This window comes from Cariama cristata, unplaced genomic scaffold, assembly GCF_000690535.1.
Source record: "Cariama cristata isolate BGI_N322 unplaced genomic scaffold, ASM69053v1 scaffold951, whole genome shotgun sequence".
Classification (NCBI taxonomy): domain Eukaryota; kingdom Metazoa; phylum Chordata; class Aves; order Cariamiformes; family Cariamidae; genus Cariama; species Cariama cristata.
In genome coordinates this window covers 34,935-55,652 of record NW_009597352.1, presented here as the reverse complement: position 1 = coordinate 55,652, position 20,718 = coordinate 34,935, and the positions used below count along the sequence as shown (strand labels likewise).

At 33.0% G+C, this 20,718-nt stretch overlaps 1 protein-coding gene across 1 annotated transcript in view; it reads right to left on the bottom strand.

Moving 5' to 3' along the window:
• Window positions 1–20,718, bottom strand: part of LRP1B (low density lipoprotein receptor-related protein 1B) — a gene marked incomplete at its 3' end in the record, with an annotated part of 167,099 nt that overhangs the window by 112,679 nt on the left and 33,702 nt on the right. Inside the window, exons 11-13 of the mRNA XM_009708817.1 lie at window positions 19,302–19,673; window positions 4,015–4,204; window positions 2,352–2,556 (exon numbers count right to left, since the gene is read on the bottom strand). Coding sequence (XP_009707119.1) covers window positions 2,352–2,556; window positions 4,015–4,204; window positions 19,302–19,673 — 767 coding nt within the window. The remainder of the gene's footprint in view (window positions 1–2,351; window positions 2,557–4,014; window positions 4,205–19,301; window positions 19,674–20,718) is intronic.

Genomic DNA, 20,718 nt, shown 5'->3' with positions numbered 1-20,718 from the left:
CAAGTAACTTCATAGATAGAGATGGTAACATATTTAAGCAAAGCAAATCACTGGAATAAAATGGCATGTATATAACTATTTATGCGCATGCTTAAGCTCCAGGAACTTAAGAATAAGTGTCCAAATTTGCAATAAACTTGCAGGCAAACACAATGAAGTATTAGCACAAGTTCCTACTTGTGAAAGAAATAAAACTTGCATGGGTCTTTTAAGTAGGCATTTTTAATTGACCAATGAACCTTACTTCAAGACAGAAATTTGTAATTTACAATTATAATAATGTAGATGAACAAATCATGTGATGGAATAATATCCAAAAAAATCCTCTAATGTACTTTAAAAATGACAAAAAAAAATAGAAGATAACGGACAGGAAGTCAAGAGGAGGATGAGGTAATATAGTAGAACTTTCAAATTGTGATCAAAGTTCTACAAAGGAAATAGCCAAGAAAGCTGACAAGTATGAGAAAAACGGGTAATTTCCTCTACCTGTATTTCCTATATCTGTATTTTAAGATGGTAACAAGTCCCTCAAGATTCCATTTGAAAAATGCTCCATTGTGGCAGACAGCAAACTGAGGTACTTTCCAGATACATAATTATTCAAATCAGTCAGGAATATGAACAGATAAGACTGGATATATTTTAGGAGAACTAATGAATGAAGCAGGATTTAAGAAAAAAAAATCAAATGGCAGAAACCAAGCAGAGAACATTTGAACTAGTTATAACCTTCTGTAATTTAAGTAGGAACTCCAAGGTCATTGCATACTACCCAGTTAAAACTTTTGATTGCTTCTATTCAGTAATGTAAGAGATAGACTAATAAACAATTCTGCAAATACTGTTGAGCTGTTACATGTTTCAATATTGATCTATTACATGTATATCTGGAACACCATGTACTGTTCTATTACACTATCTCAAAAAAGATGCAGCAGTAACTGAAGGATATACAGATCTAAATGATATGAATAATTTGAAAGTATGACCCAAATTTAAATAGAAAGTAAGCACAGATTTTGTATAACATTTAGAATCAAGATACAATTAAAGGATAAAAACTAAGGAACTATGTAATAGAAGGAAAGATAGTAATTCCATTTTTATCTCCCAAATGACAAATCAAAACAAACCAAAAACCCATAGAAAACCACCAAACTGTCTTCTATATGTTACTCTCAGATACACATGTGGATTCACTGAGCAAAAAACCCCAGAAAGTTAAACAGTTTTCACAGTAAATATATACAGACAGAGATTGTATAATTTAGAATCCATATAGCTTTGGTTTGTCCAGTTTCTGATATAGTGACTGCATCTGAAAACATTAATCAGCTGCAGTTAATTTATACAAATGAAAACAAAAGGAGAATGGAAAAGATGCAAAACTATATGTCTAGTCATGCTGATTTTACTTCCGCTGTTACAAGCTTGGCTCTCATAAGGAAATTTCGTCTAAATTAAGTATGTGGAACTTCTCCTGGATAAGATTCCAGAAAAACTTGTAATTTTCATTTAAGATGCAAAAAGATTCAAAGTTTTTATACAGTATATGAAGGATTTTTTTTTTACATTAATAGATATGAAAATGAGATGATGTACCAAACATTATCTTGTAGACTTGGGAATTGAAAATACAAGCCAGAACATGCCCTTCATTCATTTTATCATGCACTTTGGGAGGTACAAAATCCCCAGAAGGAAGACTTCATGAAATCTGAAAAATGTAGAGCTAAACATGCAACAAAATCGTGAGCACAGATCAACTGCCTTCAGCATATTCCAAGCAAAAGGTCTTCTTGAGCTGAAACTAATAGAGCACTCAAGGGCCAAAATGTCTTATGATAAAAGAGTAATGGAGTGTAGTTGAATATATCTGAAAATGTAGAGTTAGAAAAGAAAAAAATAAGATCTGTAGACTACCACTCAAGCATTACACAAAAATAATTCTAGTGCATTCAGAAAAGTTTGGTACTGGAAGGAAAACTGTAATCTTCCTATGTAAAGCAGAATATTTCTCTACCCCTTCCACTGAAGTTCTAAATTTTTTTTCAAGCTGATACACATCATTTAGGACAGTGATGCTTCAGGTTCAATACTAATGCAAACAGATTTTGTGGTAAGGGTTTGCATCTCCAGAAGGTCATCCAGAAACAGGAATGTGTTGAGTAAACAGAGCATTACTTGTAGTTCAGAAGTGTTTCAGTTTTAAATCTAATATACAACTAATACTAGGAGAGACTTAGGCAACTAATGATCTTCCTGTAACATTTTCACTTTAAAGATGCTAAAAAATGCAAACAAACAGATTTACAATGAATACGTTTCGGATTTTTTTTTTTACTTACATATCTTTGTGATCCATCATATTCACATCTCTCAATTTTTCCCAAGCTGCCATCTGAAAAGTAAAGTTTCTCCGCCCTATGATCAATGGTAAGTCCATTTGGTGTCAGAATATCTGTACTAATGATAACCTGTGCATTTTTGCCTGAGAGGGTAGATCTCATGATGCTTGGGAGCTGCTCATTCCAATTAGTCCAAAACATTAAGCTGTATTAAAATCAAAATAATAAACAAAACCATAAGATACATTTTATAATTTAATTCTCTATAAAATGAGCAACAGAAAAAACATATGCCTTCACAATTATGAATGGCATCTATAAGTAATTGTGATAATCAGTGGTGAATAAGAAAATGTAATAGCCAACATCCTATAAATTACAGCAGCTTCCTAGTTCATTAACTTGTATACTAGTACAGATTTTTTTTTCCTCTTCACAGGTCTGTTCAATTCTGATCATGTTTCTATACCAATATACCATTAGAGAGAGAGATAAGCTGTGTAATGATATAAACTTGATTCTGCTAATGTGTATATTAGTAATTTCTAACATTGAAATGAATTTGCAGCTTTTCCCATATTAGAACTGTGATACAGACCAAAGGACTGGTGTGCAGAAGGTTGATAATGTGGAATCAAGTGACCTTAATATGCTCTACAGGAGGCTCAATTGGCCCGTTACTGTTAAACAATGGTGGACAAAATGTTATGGTATGAGCTGTGGATGTAATTTATACACTGATGAGAACCTGCCCATCATCTCATTGCAATCTCCATCAGTATTTAGTTCGTTTATTTACGATACCTAGATAAATCGTATTTTAAAATACAGCATAAACTCGTAGTTTGCATAAACTGTATGTGAAGTCACACGTGGAAATAACCTCCTTGACTACCCATGCAACATTGTATGTGTAGCTATCACAAATTAAAAATAGGACTTAATAGGGTAGAAATGTAGCCTAGCCTCCCCAAAGGGGGGACAGTTACAAGAAGCAGAAAAAGCAGGTCGCCTTTCTTCCAGAATTAACAGAGAAGATTAAAGTAACCCAAATTTGTAAGACACTTATTAGCAAGAAGTTGAAGTGGAAATATAAACCCTCCTATTACCTTACTAGGAAACACAGTTTTCTTGAGAGTGGCAGGAGGGGAACTAAATTAGACTTCTTTCCAAGATGCTGTCCACAAGCACCGCAAATGTACATCTTTTGTTATGTAATTTTATACAACACTGATTTTTGTGATAAACACATAGGTCTATCAATTTGCTGCATAAGAAACTCAGATTCCTTTTTGTAAATGCTTAAATTAATTTTACTTTTATTTAAGCAACGAGAGTAATATGTCTGACAAATGAAATCAGTAAAATGATTGCTCTTGATAATCTGCATTTAGCTAACTTTTCTTAAAACCAGCTTGATTTTTTTAACATTTCATGAAAATGTAATGATTATTTGATCTGAAACATAAAAACACGCAAAATGTTGCATCCTAAGTCTGCAATGGCTTAAAAAAAAATTAATACTAACATTTGGCTCCTAAACAAAGAAATCTACTTCACCTTCATAGGTTTTTGTATTAGTTGACTGTGAAACAACGAAATGCCACTGTATTCTGGACATTAGGCAAAAATTAAAAGCTGTTAAGAAAGATATAATACATACTTCTGACATTCGTCTAGAGCTAACACATGTGGATGATCGTCTTCAGACATTGTTATTACTGCTTCCCGGTTGAAAGCTCCCCGACGTCTCTGGTCAACAGTATGTCTCGTGATGGAGGATGTGGTTGAACTGGTCCAATAGAGAGTGTCCCAAGCTCTATGATAAGCAAGTCCCTCCACTGACCCAACATCTGGAAGACATGGTTACACAGAGCAAATAAAACTCCTTTTAACAAGATATTTGTTTTTCTTTTTCCTCAAAGTTGATCTTGCAGAATCACAGAGTCTGGCTACTTCAGCCTATTGACTCTGTCGATTCTTTTATTGTTTCAGCTATTAATTTTTTTATTGGAATCAAACTAGTCTTATTTTTTCATAAATTTAAATAAAAAAACATCAAAAACAAGAGCACCGTTAATATCCCTGCACTGTATTTGTCAATTCTAACACTCATTAAAATAATATTTTTATTACAGTGCCCCAGAAATAATAAGCATTTATTCAAGACAGCAATAATTTAGTCACAACTTCAAACATCATTTAAGCCAAGTCTTGGACATGTTTTCAATAATTACTCGTATCATTTAGCATTACCTTTCTGTGTATTTTCTAACACAGATACACATTACATTAATAGAGATCAAAGTATCCTGTTTTTAAACACCTGAAAAATACTGAAAAAAGACCAACTCTGATGGTCTCAGTATCAATACATCATTTTTAATAAGCCACAGTACCACACTCTTTTTTTCTACATAAAAAACTGTAAGCTAGAAACAAAAGCAAATACAAATAAGTAGCTAAAGCCTATATTTAATATCCCAAAAAGATAAATTTTATCTGATTCCAATATATTAAAGTGACAGACTAAGAAACACGAGTAACTATTTCCTAACGTTATTTTTGAATTACTGCAGAAACGTACGTTAATTACTTCACTTACTATTTTGTTAGAAACAAATAATTTTAGACCAGAAGGTTCAGGTAGTTTATTAATGAGCTACAGAAGACAAAAATCTACAAACACAATAAGGATTACGTTACGCTGGTTATTACAGTTTACATTTGGCTTGCTGGAAGATGTGATTTTTACCATGCAATTCATATGCACAGAACAGAAAATCCCCAAATAAGTCTGATTACACTGAAAGTGCTAACACTAAATCGATACTATGAGACAAATACTTATTTATCAGTTCTTCATATTTCTCTTTCTAAAGCATTTGGAGATCTTCTGACTATATTTTCATGACATACCTGTAGAGAAGTCTCAGTGACTTGTCATAAAGAAGAAAGAATAGAAAAAATAAATTAGATAACACTCCTTAAAGGGAGGTGAATATATGGTTTTCCTAGTTATGAAGGAGATTTTGTTTTTTTTAAAAAAAAAGATATCTTCAGCTCACTTTTCAGTACCTTAAAAAAGCAAACTGAGTTTATCTTTAAAAATGGCATTGAAGGCAACTTGAAAATTATAAAACACTTTTGAGCATGCAAAGATGACCCTTTTGATAAGAATTCTGGTTTTCACTAAGATGAATGGGTTACACTTATTCTTTCTTTGAATGCAATATTTAGTTGCTTTATTAATTTATTTTGAATTTTAAGCATGAAACACATTGACATATAGCAAAAGTTTTATTTTTTTTGTTTCGGAAATCACCAACTGAAATCAAATATAACCAGTTCTTTCAAACATCGTGACAGAGACATGCAAACACCTACTGAAGTATTTTAAAACCAGTTACAACACGCCTGAATGCAGGCTTATTATCAACTATGGTTTATGCAGTTTCTGGGTATGTCTGGCTGTACTATGAACTGAGAAAGTCAGTTGGTTCATTCTTGGGTCTTGCACTCTCGAGCACCCACACCACATGCATGTTACTTTATACCAGGGTAACCTCTAGAACAAAACAACTAATTCCTTCTGAGATTTAACTGATGTATTCTGGCAAAAAATTGCTACTCTTTCTGAAAAAAAACAAAACATAACAACTCTTTGGGGAGTATAAATAAGATCACATCAGGTTTTGTTCCTTTTGCCTATAGAGACCTCCCAACCACTGAAATATCCACATCTCAAACACAACTTAACTTTCTCAAACCATGCTTCAGGACATATAAAAAATATCCTTGACATTGTAACATCAAAATATCACACTTTGGACTGACATATGGCTAGCACACAATTTTAGGCAGCATGAAACAGAAGGAATCCAAAAAATAATGATAATTTCTCAGAGCCAGAGAAACACAACACAAGATTCAAAGGAAACTTGGACTGCCCAAATCATCCCAGAGGTATCAGGCAAAGCACTGCATGTATGAACCACTCTGCTCCCTGGTCTGGGCCCAGGGATCATTCCCATGGACAGAAGTCTGTACAACTTAGATATGGGCTCTTCAAATACAGGTAAACCTACACATCTTGTAATTCCTATACTTAAAAGAACAACTAAATTTTTCTACGGATATCAGAAAGTATAGCTTCACATTCTTAAACTGGACCAACACATCATACTGCAACTCCATATTAAGGTCTGTAAGTGGTGACAGAAGAAGGTTTAATTCAATATTGCTATTTATAAAATGGTGATTTCTAGACTTTTATAAAACAGTCATGGAAGGTTATGCCATATATGGAGATGAGCAAACATTCAGCATACAGATGAAAAATGTATCTTCCTCTTGTTTTAATAAAATAACTATATGTGCAGTTTTGAAAAACTTTACCATATATACATATGTTCTGAGTGGAGCAGAACTAAAACAAAGCAATTAATAAAACATTTTATTTAAAAGTGAACAGCAGCAACAACTTTAAAAGAAAATAAAGAAGCCAAGATAAAAAAAACCCAAGAACTCTCTATCTTAATGGGAATTTCAAAGATTAAGACTGTGATCAAAAAGAAAAAACAAACAAACAAAACCTGAAAACAAGCTGGCAACAGAATCATGCTCTGAAAGCTGCCTGAAATCAAGTATCTGATATCCAATTAAGGAAATGTTTTATCACAAATAAAACTTCAGGAACTGCTTGATGTATATATGCTTTTTAAAGAAGAAGAGAGAGCTCCTTATTAGATGATCGCATCTTCAAGCAAATTAAATCTGAAACTATCAAAAAGCTCAGGTGACAAGCCTGTGGATGATAATGGTTTCAGAAACATCAGAAACACAAAAATTCAAAGGAAAAAAAAAAAGGTTTTCTTTAAAAAAAAAAATTCAGACGATTTCAATTGCCTTGATGTAAGACAAAAACCCCCACTAAGTAAACATAAAACTGTCTGCTGCAAACATACCAACTGCAGTTGCTTAGTTCCACCAAAAGTATAAATTCTGAAGGTTTTATACCAAGCACTCTCTTTTATTTGCCAATAAACTTTCAGTTTTATCATATTCCTTACTTACAGAATTGAGAATTCCACCAATACAGAAGAGAATCATTTAATACTTTTACAAATCTGTAGGTAAGGTGGTTTTAAAGTCTACAGCATAGGACTTACAGAGTAGGTGCTAAAGTGATCCAATATTTAGATAAATTCTTACAATGGAAAATACAACTAACTTGGTTCTTATTAGCATGTTGTATGAGCTGGATCAAGTACCACCAGTACACCACTCAGGCAAATCTTCAGTATAATAAGTCACCAGTGCTAATACAATATTTTTCATTAATTTATACTGTTTCCAGGTTAAAATAAACTTTTTGTTTTATAAGTTAGTGAAGAATCCAAAATTCAAAAAAAATCCTTTTATCAATGATAAAATAGGTGCCAACTGAGGACAGAAATAGTCCTAGAAATGGTCCTCTAGCCACTTTCAGGTGGTTCCTTAGAACTAAAACCTTCTAGCAACTTCATCTTGCCAAAGACAGGACATTGGAGAAGATTCCAAAGCCACTGCACTCTATACCATTACCAGTTTGCATTGATATTATTTTATATTTACTTATTTCACACTTCATTAAGGAATATTCTAAGGCACTTTTTTTTTTTCAAAGTTAATTTATCATTAGATATTCAGTTACTTTAAAATGTATCAGAAATACTCATCCTATCTAGTGCTACAGTTGGGGAATTCAGTCCCAAAATCTACTGACAGGATGAAAACTAGCAATTTGTTTACTTTCAGCTTCGTATTTTCACAGCATCACATAATATTCTGAATTAGTAAAGCATAAAGAAACTGGAAATGAAAAGAAACACATTTGTTTCACTGACATATTGAATTAAAACACTGATGGCATTAGATGCCTACAGCACTGATTAAATTTATTCTAGCCATGAAGCACCAGTTTATGATTTTCACATGAATAGCATACTTAAAAGAAAGGAACATTAATACAATATGATATTAATATACAAATACTCACATTATTCACCTGCCACTGACATTCTGAATTAAATCAGTAATGGGGTGTATAACTGATTAAATATCTACACAAGAGAATGCAACAGCTTATGATTTACAAAGGCAATGGTAGAGTGATCACATCATTACGTTGCCAAATGCTATCTATCACTTTTACTGAACTTAACGAAGATGGATTGCATCCCACAGATGAGATGCAGCCTATAAATATTGTCACGCTGATCTTCATCTGACTTTCCTAGGGAACAGACAAGCAACAAATCAATAACTGAAGAACTCAGATTAGAGCTCCCTCATTACTGCAAACAGAAAATAAAAATACTAAAGGACATAGAGTTGAAATTATCCAATAGTTGTTGCCACTGACTTTTGGTAACGTATTTCTCAGTTTCCTAGACTTTTATCTCCTATCTTCTACTTTTAAAATTCTCTAGAAAGTTTACAATCAAAACTTTTCCAGTTGTACCAGTTCAATTACCTTTTTCCTTTAATTTGATATTTTTACCAACTCCATTTCTTCAGCAAAGTTGTAAAGCAAGAACAACTGAAAAGCCATCAAAGTAATAAAACTGAGTATAAACAGCACTTTGATATCAGAACAACTTTGGAGAAGGTACTTAACATTAAACACCTGCTTGATCTTTATTCATTCTCTGAATTGGCTTTCACAATTTACCTTTCAGGATACAGTTTGTCAGTTATTATACCAGACTGGTCACAAGAGATGATACTGCTTTCTGTCAACCTGTTTGTGTAAGATTACAGTGATAGGTAACAGGTGGTCACCATTTGATCTGAGGTGAAAAGAATGCCTCACAAGCAATAAAGCACCTGAAGAAAAGGGTTTATGTTCACATATCTAACTGACTGCACAATTAGAACTTTAAGTAATTCTTTATCCTAATTTGCTCTTCAAATACTATAAAGCAGGAAGCCTTTTGCTAAACAAAACTCTAAGACAATAAGAAGTTGTAATAAAAAAAAGGTAAAATGAGTTCCATTTGTCTCAAAAATTAGAGGGTGATCTAATATCTTAATTGCTTCTGTCAGTCACATGTGAAACAAGGCCATCATATATTCTGTCATAACAGAAATGTTAAATATCATATATGGCATAAACAATTCTGAACTGTAATAACCAAATATTTCAATGTCCTATTTGCCTAAGACTATTATTTTATTTTAGAGCACATGTAAAGTTTGCTAAAATTATACCATAAATCAACAAACATCTGTGTCATTTCTTTGTACCTCCAAAATACAAAACCGTGCTATACGCTATTACACATTAAAGATTATTAAATGCAGTAAGATAGTATAAACAAAAGCTTTGGGTTCGTCAAGGCAACAACTAGCCTAAGTTCAAGACACTATAAAGATCTCCATGGACGTAACCTTATTATTCCTTCAAATTTACTGCAGTAGCCAGTACTGGAAAGAATGCACATTTGTTGGGAATAATCTAAAGACAAATAAAATCCTTTCAGAATCCAGAAAAAAAACCAACTTTGTTTTTTTATAAAAAGTATAATACAGAAATCTCACATCTAACAAAAATGTTTGGTGTCTTCCTATTGACAATTAAAAATTCAGCCTATGTGCTACTAAAAATGAAAATATAAATACTGGATAATTGGTCAAGAAACACTTCCAATACATTCAGCAAAAAGAAACTACCAGGTAAATATCTTTCTGGATTTATTATATTGCTTTAGTCTATGTAAATGAAGAAATATAAAATACTGCATGTAATTACTATATATCTGTGAAATAAGTACATTGTGAAAGATAGGTAGATGCCTAAGTAGTAGGATATTTATAGTCCATCAGTGAACTTATGAAGGTCTATACAAAACACCTGATGAGACTATTCAGAGTAGGAAACATCAAAATTTAGCATGAAAAAGACCATGAACCTAACTTGCAGTTGATGACTTTAACCATACTCATACGAACTAGGCAGCCAACTGAACAATAGCTAATAGATGGATGATATTTCTGTTCAATCAAGTGCATCAGATACTGATTCAACGTACCTATGGCACAACACTGATAAAGCCCAGTTTGAAGCTAGACAAGGAAGGTCTGCACCTTTTGGCAAGGCTGGACTTTGAGAGTAGGTGACCTATCAACACTCTGTGAATACCTGCACGCTCACTAATACGAGGTTGTAACTTATAGAGTGCTGATGATGTAAATAGGACAGAGATACCAGAAGGAAAAGCTCATCCTGAGAGGATCAATAAGCGAGTCGTTCAGTGTTTCTGGAACTTTTTGTTTTAATTTCATTACGGAGACTGACAGAAATATGTTATTCACTCTTACAAACATTTTCAGTTATTCAGGCAGAGCTCGGTAAAAGTTGCACACCAAAAAATAAATAATTCATAGCAGCATTTCAATTTTAGATTATTTGAATTTTCCTTTTTTTCTTTTCGTCCCCTACCAGCACTGGCGGTTTTTCTATATTTCACTACACAGGTTAATTTACTTCTGGATCAAACAGATGAGCTCAGAAACTCACAATGAGAGAATAGAAACACCACCACTAACTTTTTGGTTATTTTAAACTGTATATACATGGAACAAGTAATCCACTCTTTAAAACAATGAAAAAAATGACTTTGAAAACAGTAAGCTTGTTCCAGAACTATCCTTACATATGAATAAATGATGGGCTTCTTTTTGGCTCCCAGTTAACAGCATTTAAAAAGCACATTAATCAAGCCACAGTAGATAGTATCATCATAACTTGCTGTGATGATTAGCATTTAAAAATCAAGTCTGGTTTATGTTACCAAATACAACAATTATGTATTTAATTCTATATCTACATTGTTGTGGACCACAATATCTTTCTTCAAAGAATGATTTAGCCCTTTTATCGTGGGGGGAAAAAATAACCAACAGTTTTTCACAACAAAATCTGTATCTACCTCCTATTACTTTTTTTCCCAACAATGGCCATAGCCCTTCCACAGTTGTTCCCTGACAGCTCACTGAAGAAAACCACATCAAGAGAGATGTAAACCTGCGATATTCTGTCCTCTATTATCCTAGATATAACTTACTCCTTGATTAGGTTTAGTGACTGTCTTAGTCACTGTCTTAGGTTTAGTGACTGTCTTAGGTTTAGTGACAGGTCAGCCAGGAACAATGTAGCAAAGGAATAACAATACATCATATATTTAAGGAAGTATAGGCAACTCAACAATTTAGAAAAACAATAGTATTTTGTATAATTGTAAACTGGAAGCCTCCCAATATAGTTCAATGTATCACCACCAGTTAACGAGTGTTAAAATATCGTAACTTCAATATAGTTAAAGTATCCATGTAAAAGAGGCTTTAAAACCAAGACAGATATTTAGAATGGAAAGCTAACATATAGAGATGGAAATGTTTTATTAGGTTTTAAAAAACCTGAACAATTATCACAGAAGAATTTTTTTCCTAATTACAAGAGCCCACATTATCTTTTTATGCATTACATATAGATGCTCAAAAAAAAATTACTACTTAGCCTTACCGCCTTTAAATCAATACCATTAGAGTGACTACCCTAAGGCTAATAAGCCTTCTAATAAATTTGTATAATCACACATTTTTATTATTACTGTTGAAGTATAGAGATATTTGAAGCCTTAATGCTAGAATAGCCTAATAATCTAGTAATATTTGCTGGATCACATTACTTTCTAGAATAAAGCAAAGGAGAAATGTCAAGAGATGTTCCTCTACAGCTTTTTCTTGACAATTCACCAAATACAGTTTTGCATTTTATGCAACCAAGGCACAGCTGCTGACATAAAAATTTACATCAGCAAATATTTACACCAATAAAAATTTAAGGGCAACGTGGAAAGTTGAAGCAGTCACAAACAGTATTAATTCTTCATGAATAATCTCAAGTTTAATAGGCAGAAGCACCTTTCCCGAATATTGACGTTGGGAATGCTCAGGACATATTGAACTAAAAGATCAGTGTATGTCAGCTCCTGTCATGAATACATTTTGGAGTTTCAAACCAGGAACAGCTAAACAAAGCATGAAATGTGCAAAAATACATATTTCTAGAAGAACACCTGCTTAATGTAAAGTTAGTAAACTTTATCCACCTGTAGCAACAGCTCATAAATTTTACTCTCTAATCATAATATGCAGCCACATCCAGAAACAAAATATAGTGATAAACCAAACACTTTGTTTTTCACTAAAAAGGTTGCAGTTGTAATAATAAATTTCAATTTTTACTACTTAAATGTCCTAGACTTAACAATAGCCTCTCACTTTCCCTCCTTCAAAAAGGGAAAAGCACTGGACCTACATTCCAACATATACAATTATAATGAATCTACTTCATTTATGAAATGAAAAGCAACAATATTGAAGTATTTATTTTTAACAGATTAAAAATTTCTTTCCTGGAGAAGAAAGCTCCAAAACTAAAGGGATCTGATATAATGTACGAAATTTAATGCTCTGTAAGAGAAATGGGAACATAAATGCCTTTTTGACAGTTAAATTGGACTCATTTAGTTAGAAAGAATAGTAGCACACATTCGAACACCTTTGAAAGACTCAGACTGTAAAAAGCCTTACAATACATCACAGAATCTGACACTTTATGTTAGCACTGAAAAGATTTTTGCCTTCTGCAGACAGTAGTGCCTAAAGTTCAAAACAGAAGGAGCGTTTTTTCACATAACACTTCCTTTCATGCTGTGAAAGACGTTACACTGGCAAAATGGTTCACTGCCATTGTTTACACAGGCAGGAAAAAAAATCAGCTCATTGACAGTACTTCATCTTAATACTTTTTCCTCTTTCTCATTTGCTTTCTTTTGTCTTTCCTCCCCCTTTTTTTCTCCTCTCTCTTCTTTAGTTTCCAACTTCTTCATTGGTCTTCTGTCTTGTGTTGTACCACTACGTTAAACCTACTTTAACTCTGCACTGTTTTTCTACAGATACACCGAAAGCAGGCTTAGGTTTTAGTTAATGACTTCTACCTATGACAATAAAAAAAGGAGACTGCAACATTAGCTTAGAAACTGACTTTGTTTCAAAAAAAAAAAAAAAGTCTTCGTTGTATAAACATAAGCTTTGAAAAAACTTAGGACAACCAGAAGCAGTCTCCAGAAATGCTATGAGGCAGTTTCTTGTTTCCCACTGCAAATTAGTCATAAACTAGCATGTCATCCACTGTCTGAAGCTAATCTTAATTTGCATATTTACTGGGATGGAATATAGCTCACACAGATGGTTTATCAGAGAGATGGTTTAAGATGGTCTTCTCTCAGTTCTCGCTCAATAGAAATTTTACACTTTGAGCTGCTGATACACAATGTCACATTCACCAGGGAAAGAAGAAGGAAAACAGACGCTCCTCTGGCACTCTGCTTCTAGGCAGGCAGAGAAGGAAGGATGCCAAAGTAAAGAAGACAAGTTTAGCAGATGGTTTGCGAATTAGGGCTTAATTTTGGATATTACAGAAGAAAAACTCATACGTTTATCCCATCCAATATAATGTATTTTTGGCTTAATGGGTCAATCCACAGTGGTAATCATCTTATGTGTAACAGGAAACAAAAAAGTTTAGCATACTGGTCTCATAATTTTAATTTAATTAAGGCTCCCATTAGTTGTTTGCTCCATCAAAACCACAAAGAATCTACTTTGTGAGTAATACACTATCTTTCATGGACTTTCTCTGAGTCTAACTGCAACCTCTAATTCCATGTAGAAGAAATCTCTATTTAGATCATGACAGCATTAAAAGTTAAAAGTTAAAACTTGCCATTTATCAGTTGACAAAACAAACAGTCAGTGGGAGATGTGGTATGAGAGGGGATAAGCATATAATATTAAAAATCTCATATATCAAATAGATGCTTGCTTCCATTGAAACATTTTCATTTTCAGTTGTTTCAATCTACTTTACAATTACTTGCAAATGGAAGATAGGTCTATTCAGATCTATAAAGTTCTCAAGTACTTCATACATGTTTATGAGACTGCCTTCAAAATGGCTTCCAGTATAAATAATACAGAAACTGTAGATATTCCAGTTTAAATACTACAGAAACTATCTCAGAAGTTCAAAATAATAGTGTTGTTCTGTCTAGAAGTGATTAATGACAAAGAAAATAAGAGTACAATTCTCCTCAGGCTCCCTTTGAGAGATTAGACCCTATTGTTCCAAATGAAACTGATAACCTGTAGAGATTTTGAACAAGTCAGATTTCCAAATACCTCCTTACATAACTCTGTGCCTTTAACTGCTCCTGATACCTCTTTTTCGTATACTGCTCCATTACCTCATTTTAACCTATGTTTTCAGGAATAAATTCTGCCAGAACTGGCAACAGTTAGAAGGTCTAGTTCTGGTACGGCTGAACAGAAATTGTAATCATTATTTGGAGATGGCCATCCCAATATATTGATTTAAACTCAGTGTCACTTTCATGTAAATTTGTTACCCTTTGTACCTCCTCTTGTATTTAATGCCTTCTTTCAATTTTCTACAAAGCCTACAGCCCACTGGGGGCTAAAATTAAATGAAAAACAACTTCCAAAGTGTATGTAATTCTCCCTGGATCTCCTCTAGACTACCAAATGAATTAGGATTTGATTTGTCGAGGCACTGGTTCTCACAATCAAAAACTCCAGAAAGCTTATGTGAAATGAAAAAATACTCCTTTTTGCAGTCTGAATCCTGCATAATTCCTCAAACATACAGAGAAAGTATATATATAGAGAGAGAACATGAATTTTCCAGATATAAGCCCTGTGATTGTGCTTTGTTTTACAAAGGAATACCATTGACAATGAAAAACAGCAACGTCATGAAGGTTCTCATTATAAACCTTAATGGTTTATAAAGCTTCATAAAGCAGTCTCACCTGTGTAAAGTGAACTGTAAGGCTGATCTTTACAACTAAAAAGCAAAAGGTTACAAAGAAATTAGTGGGTGGGTGGTACCTCCACAGTAAGTACCTAGTTATTCCTTCATAGTCTAATACTTCTCAAAGTGTGTACTTAAAGCAAGAAAGACAATAAAATGTAACCTCTTACTCTCTTTTGAGAATGAAAGATTGAGATCAAAACACATGATACAGATGGTAGTCATGTCACAACATACTTAAAATAGGTACTGCTGCATCAATAAGGTAATTGAAAAAATTTTTGCAGATTGGATTAAACTGTACATGATGCTATAGCAATAAAATCATGAGCGATACTGAATGATTAGATAATTCATCACCCAAAAGAATATTTGTTGGAAAGTACAGCCATGAACAAGGTAATTTTTTAAAAACTGGCAGTCAAGAAAGATTAACCCTATAAAGTTTCTTATAAAAATAAGAAAGAAAAAGTCCCTACTGACTAATTAATGGAAATAATGCTCATTTCATCAGCACAGTTCAGGGATAAGAAAGAATGCACTCTAAAAACCTATGCTGCACAAAAAATAAAGGTGTGAGGGTATGGCATACTACCCAGATGCTATACTGTTTTGTTGTTGTTGTCATTGTTTCTTCCTGCTAAAGACACAACCCTACCAGGTACTGGGTTCTTGGTGAGTTTTGAATCTGCTCTTAGTGAACTGGAACAAGTTAGATAAAGTTGTTTATATGCTGTAAATCTACTTTCCCCGAGTCGAAAATGTGTTAGCTAATGGGTTGTTTATGAGTTGCAAATCTGTTCAGTGAGGTGAAAATTTGTCAGATAATGGGTTGTTTATGAAATCTAAATCAATATTCAGTGAGTCGGAACTATGTTAGATAATAGCTTGCGTATGGGTTGTAAATCTGTTTTCAGTGAACTGGAAACATGTTAGATAATGGGTTGTTTCTGGGTAGTAAATCTGTTCTCAGTGAACTAAAAACATGTTAGATAATGGGTTGCTCGTGAGTTGTAAATCTGTTTTGAGTGAACCTGTTTAACAAAGGGCTCTTTATATATCTTAACTCTGGTTTTAGTGTGCAGAAAAGTTCACAAATGTGTTAGATTTGAGTGACATATCTGATTCTAGAGAGGTAGAAATCCATCTGCTAACAGATTCTTTATGAGTAGATCTACATTCAGTGAACTAAAAACCTGGGACAATAGTATCTTGTATATAACGTACTCTATTTTCTCTATTTCAGTCAAATATTGAGTAAAGGTTTGCATGATTTGTAGACTTCAACTTAATGAGGTAGGAAGGGGTTGTAGTATTGTTACAACCACTCTAGATATTTCCAATGTGGTTTTGAATCTCTTCCTAATAATTAAAACTTGCAACAGATGTGCAATAATTATGGAGGAAAAAGATAGCAAAACGAATGTCAAAAATGTTATTTTCTAATCCTGCAATGAAACACTATTACTAAAATCTCTCAGCTGGATTCCATTTAATAATTTCTGTGTAATCACATATAGTTAACATGGCAGTCAGAAAACTTCAGAATTTTACATCTTCCAGTGAATGGAAACACTGGTGTCAACCACTCTTACCACTACTTATTCCTTTACAGGTATCACTGTTGGTCAAATACTTCTACTATATCAAGCAGCCTCATGAACTGCCTCCTGTTTACAGTGAAAGAAAATCATGAGAAAACTGTTGAAAGTAAGGATATGTAGTACAAAAATACCAGTTTAAAATGAATGACTCAACATACAGAAAAAGGGTTTAAAACACATGAAGGAGAACAATAAACTAACACATACTGGGATGTGATATCCCTTCTCTCTTGCAATGAAAAAACTGAAGCATTTCTAGAAAACAAACACCATAGTTCACAAATACATCCCAAGCATATATAGTAAATTTATTTGCAAGGATACAAAATTTCATCTGGCATTCAATTATTCAGAGTGCTGACTCTGCTAATGAAAAATGAAATCAGGCATATTAAGATTACAAGCAGAAACACTTCCTAACACTTTCTTAAAACTGTAATTCTCCACTATGCTTTATAGAATGTCTTTAGCTCTTGTACAACAACCTATTATAACGTAATGAGGAATACTTCATTGTTCTTTTAAAAACCAATTTGTATCTGCATTGGTGCTTCATCAGTATTTCTTTCTCCTATTTGTCTGTTTGAAATGTAAAAATTTCCAGTAGCTTTTCATGTAACACTTTTAATCTCTTCCTGTAACACCAGAGTTAAAATAGTGCTTGTACGTCACCTCTGTGCATTTCTGTGAGCTTTTTGTGTTTCTTGTATGGCTAATCTCAACTCTGAATCCCTAGGTTTTAATGCTTTCCTGGGAGTAATGAGAAGATCGTGACAACATTGCTTAGTTTCTCTTTACCATATCTTAATACAGATATTAATAATTCCTCTAAAATATGCACACATAAAAACTCGAAGTAAAAAAAGGGTCGTGTATCGTATTTGAAAAATGCTTTTCCATTCATTAGTGTCAACAGTTTTCATGACCACAAACACCCTCCTAGAACCACAGTGCGGAGGTATATAATAATACAATTATCCAATGTCAGTTGTAGAATAATATTTCATCAGTTTGCAGCTGTTTAACTTCTTTCTTTTCTAAAAATGTTTCCATTAACATGCAACAGCAAAGAGTGATATGTTTCACATCAAATATACTTCCACTTTTCCTAATGTCTTTCTTTAGTCTCGTTATTAAACTGTTTGACTGAAACAAACAGCTAAATGTAGCAACATAACATAGGCAATGTAACATACAACATCAGAAATTCAGATGAGAATTATCCACAACAAAAGGGGCAAAAACTATACAACATTTCAGACATTTTGGAAAACAGTTACTGAAATGAACTGCAGCCGCCAAAAAAACCAGACAGTACTCAAAAATGACAAGGAAAAGAATAAAGATAGTAAATATATGCATCTGATAACTGACTACAGACAAATGAGGTTTACTGCATATTTTAGAACAATTAAATTGGAACAGAAATGAAAGACAGCAAAAGTTTCCAGAATTCAAATTTCTGTAGCACAGATTTTTGGATGTTTAGCATTAAGGATATATTTCTTGCACACTCGCATTCAGATTTTCCTTGAATTCTAATTTTACCATGGTAAACCATGATAACTTTTTACATATACCTTGCATTAAAGTTATGTTAGACTTTGTTGACAAAGATTTCAGTGCCAGATCCTCAGAAGATTTTATCAATGCCTCAGCTGTAAAACATGATTTGTGTCTTGTCTTGAAGACTTTGGTGATGATACTGGTGGCAATTCCTTGACAGCAGTGCCAAGCTTCAAGTATTCAGAGGCTAAAAAAATGTCAAGTTTCATACAGCTCCTCCTACTAGCATGGTGAATGAAGGCATAGTAAACATGCAAAGCTACTGAGTAAGCATCTACTAAAACCAATCAATTTTGTAGGTTGGAATTTGCCTCTTTATCACTGAGAACAAGCCACTTGGGCTCACTACAAGAAGGGTGATTCAACTGGATACACTGGACAGGGTCCTAATATGTTATACTGAGGAACAGTTATGTCAGCAGAGGTATCTCACAGTAGTTCACTCCCACTAACTAGAAAATAAACAACCAATAGGTTTGTGGGATAAGGGGACTTCTTTCATTTCTAAGCATTGCACAATGAGGTTTTGTTTCAACAGTAAAGCTCCTTAAAATCACAGTAATACAAATTCAGCACTGTCATTATCACGTCTGTTTTTTAGTAATATGCTTCATGCATTGTAAGATTGTTACAAAAGAAATTTTTTGAACTTGTAATTTTAAAGATAAGGTTTAAAGGTATTTTATAGGGATAAAATACAACAATGGTTATATACTTAAGTATGGTAAAACTTTATCGACATTTTTTACTCTATGAAGTCAAGCAATTACCAACTTTTCACCTAATAAAGTTTATTGAGTTAAAATATGTATTTGGGGAAATAATTTTCTTACTTACTTTCAATTAGCACTTTTCTGCCAGCCCAGTTGTCTTTAATAACTTGTATATTACCAAAGTGTGCATCACTGAAGAATATGCGATTTGTACCTCTTCCTTTCAGACTGTAGTCAAAAGCAAGAGCTATCACGTTTTTGAAGTACTCTGGATTTTCATATGGCCTTACTGGTGAATTTAAGTTGGTTTCATCTGAAAGATGTATACTTTTCAATATTGTCCTTCCCGAGTACAACAGGTAACCTTCATGTCTCAGGCAAGAAATTCCATCCTCTGCAAGATAGCCATGTGCACAAGCACATGTTCTCCGTGCATTTCCCCGATAAAGGCAAAGTTGATGACATCCACCATTATTCTTGGCACAAACATTAGTACCTATAAAAAAAAGAAATCTAATCTATCTCTTATAATATAACACTTACCTAACTTAAAATGTAGTTTTATGTATTCTAAGAATTCTTCCCTTAAAACTGTTTCTACAATATTCACAAGTAAAACAAAGGCCAAAATAGTAAAGAATGTAACTTTAAACACAACCTAAAGACAGTTTTAAAGAATACAATTAATGAGCAAATATAATTAACGTCCTTTCCAATTCACAAGAATATATATTTTATTAATAGAAAATTAGAAAAATGGGTTATTCCTCCATAATCAGCTGAAGACTTAGAGACTGTTTCAAGTGCTTTGAAAAAAATTTTTTTTTTAAAACACCTGTTACTGGTAATAAGTCAAATTTAGATACCATCAGAATACAGTACTGTTCTTAGAAAATCTATATCAAAATTAAAACATACTTATTGACAGGTACAAAACTATGTCAGTTCAGTTCCCTCTTTTTAATAAAGGCATTTCCTACCATTTTGTTCTAATTTTCTTCAAACCCTGACTTTAAAAACTTACGCCCTGACAAATGCATACCATTAAGAAATCATTGTCAAATTAGTAACTTCAGTGACTTAAACTATACTTGTTGCAAGCAATATTTAAAATTACAGTAATTGTCAATAATTATGAGCTATTTTCCTTTGTCTTTTTTAGGAGTATGTATGAATTACTATTATAGTTATTTTAGAAAATTTAGTTTCTGTTTCTGACAGCACTTTCCATATAACAACTCAGCTCTTTCAATATAGTAATTTTCCCATTTCTGAAAGTTTTTCGCATAGTGAAAAAGAAGAAAAAAAACTTTTTAAATAGACTGTTTTCAGTTAAAAAAACATAATAATTGCCAGGGAATATGTAGTGTCTGAAAGTACTGTTGATAGTATTTTCTAACGGCTACATTTCAAGTTGAAGATACTTTTAAGAAAAAATAATGGGAGATGAGAGCTAACTTGCTCTTAAAATTAGAAATGTTGAATTTTGTGTTCCTAGACAAAATTACATGAGATATACTCCTCTATAGTTACGTAAAAAC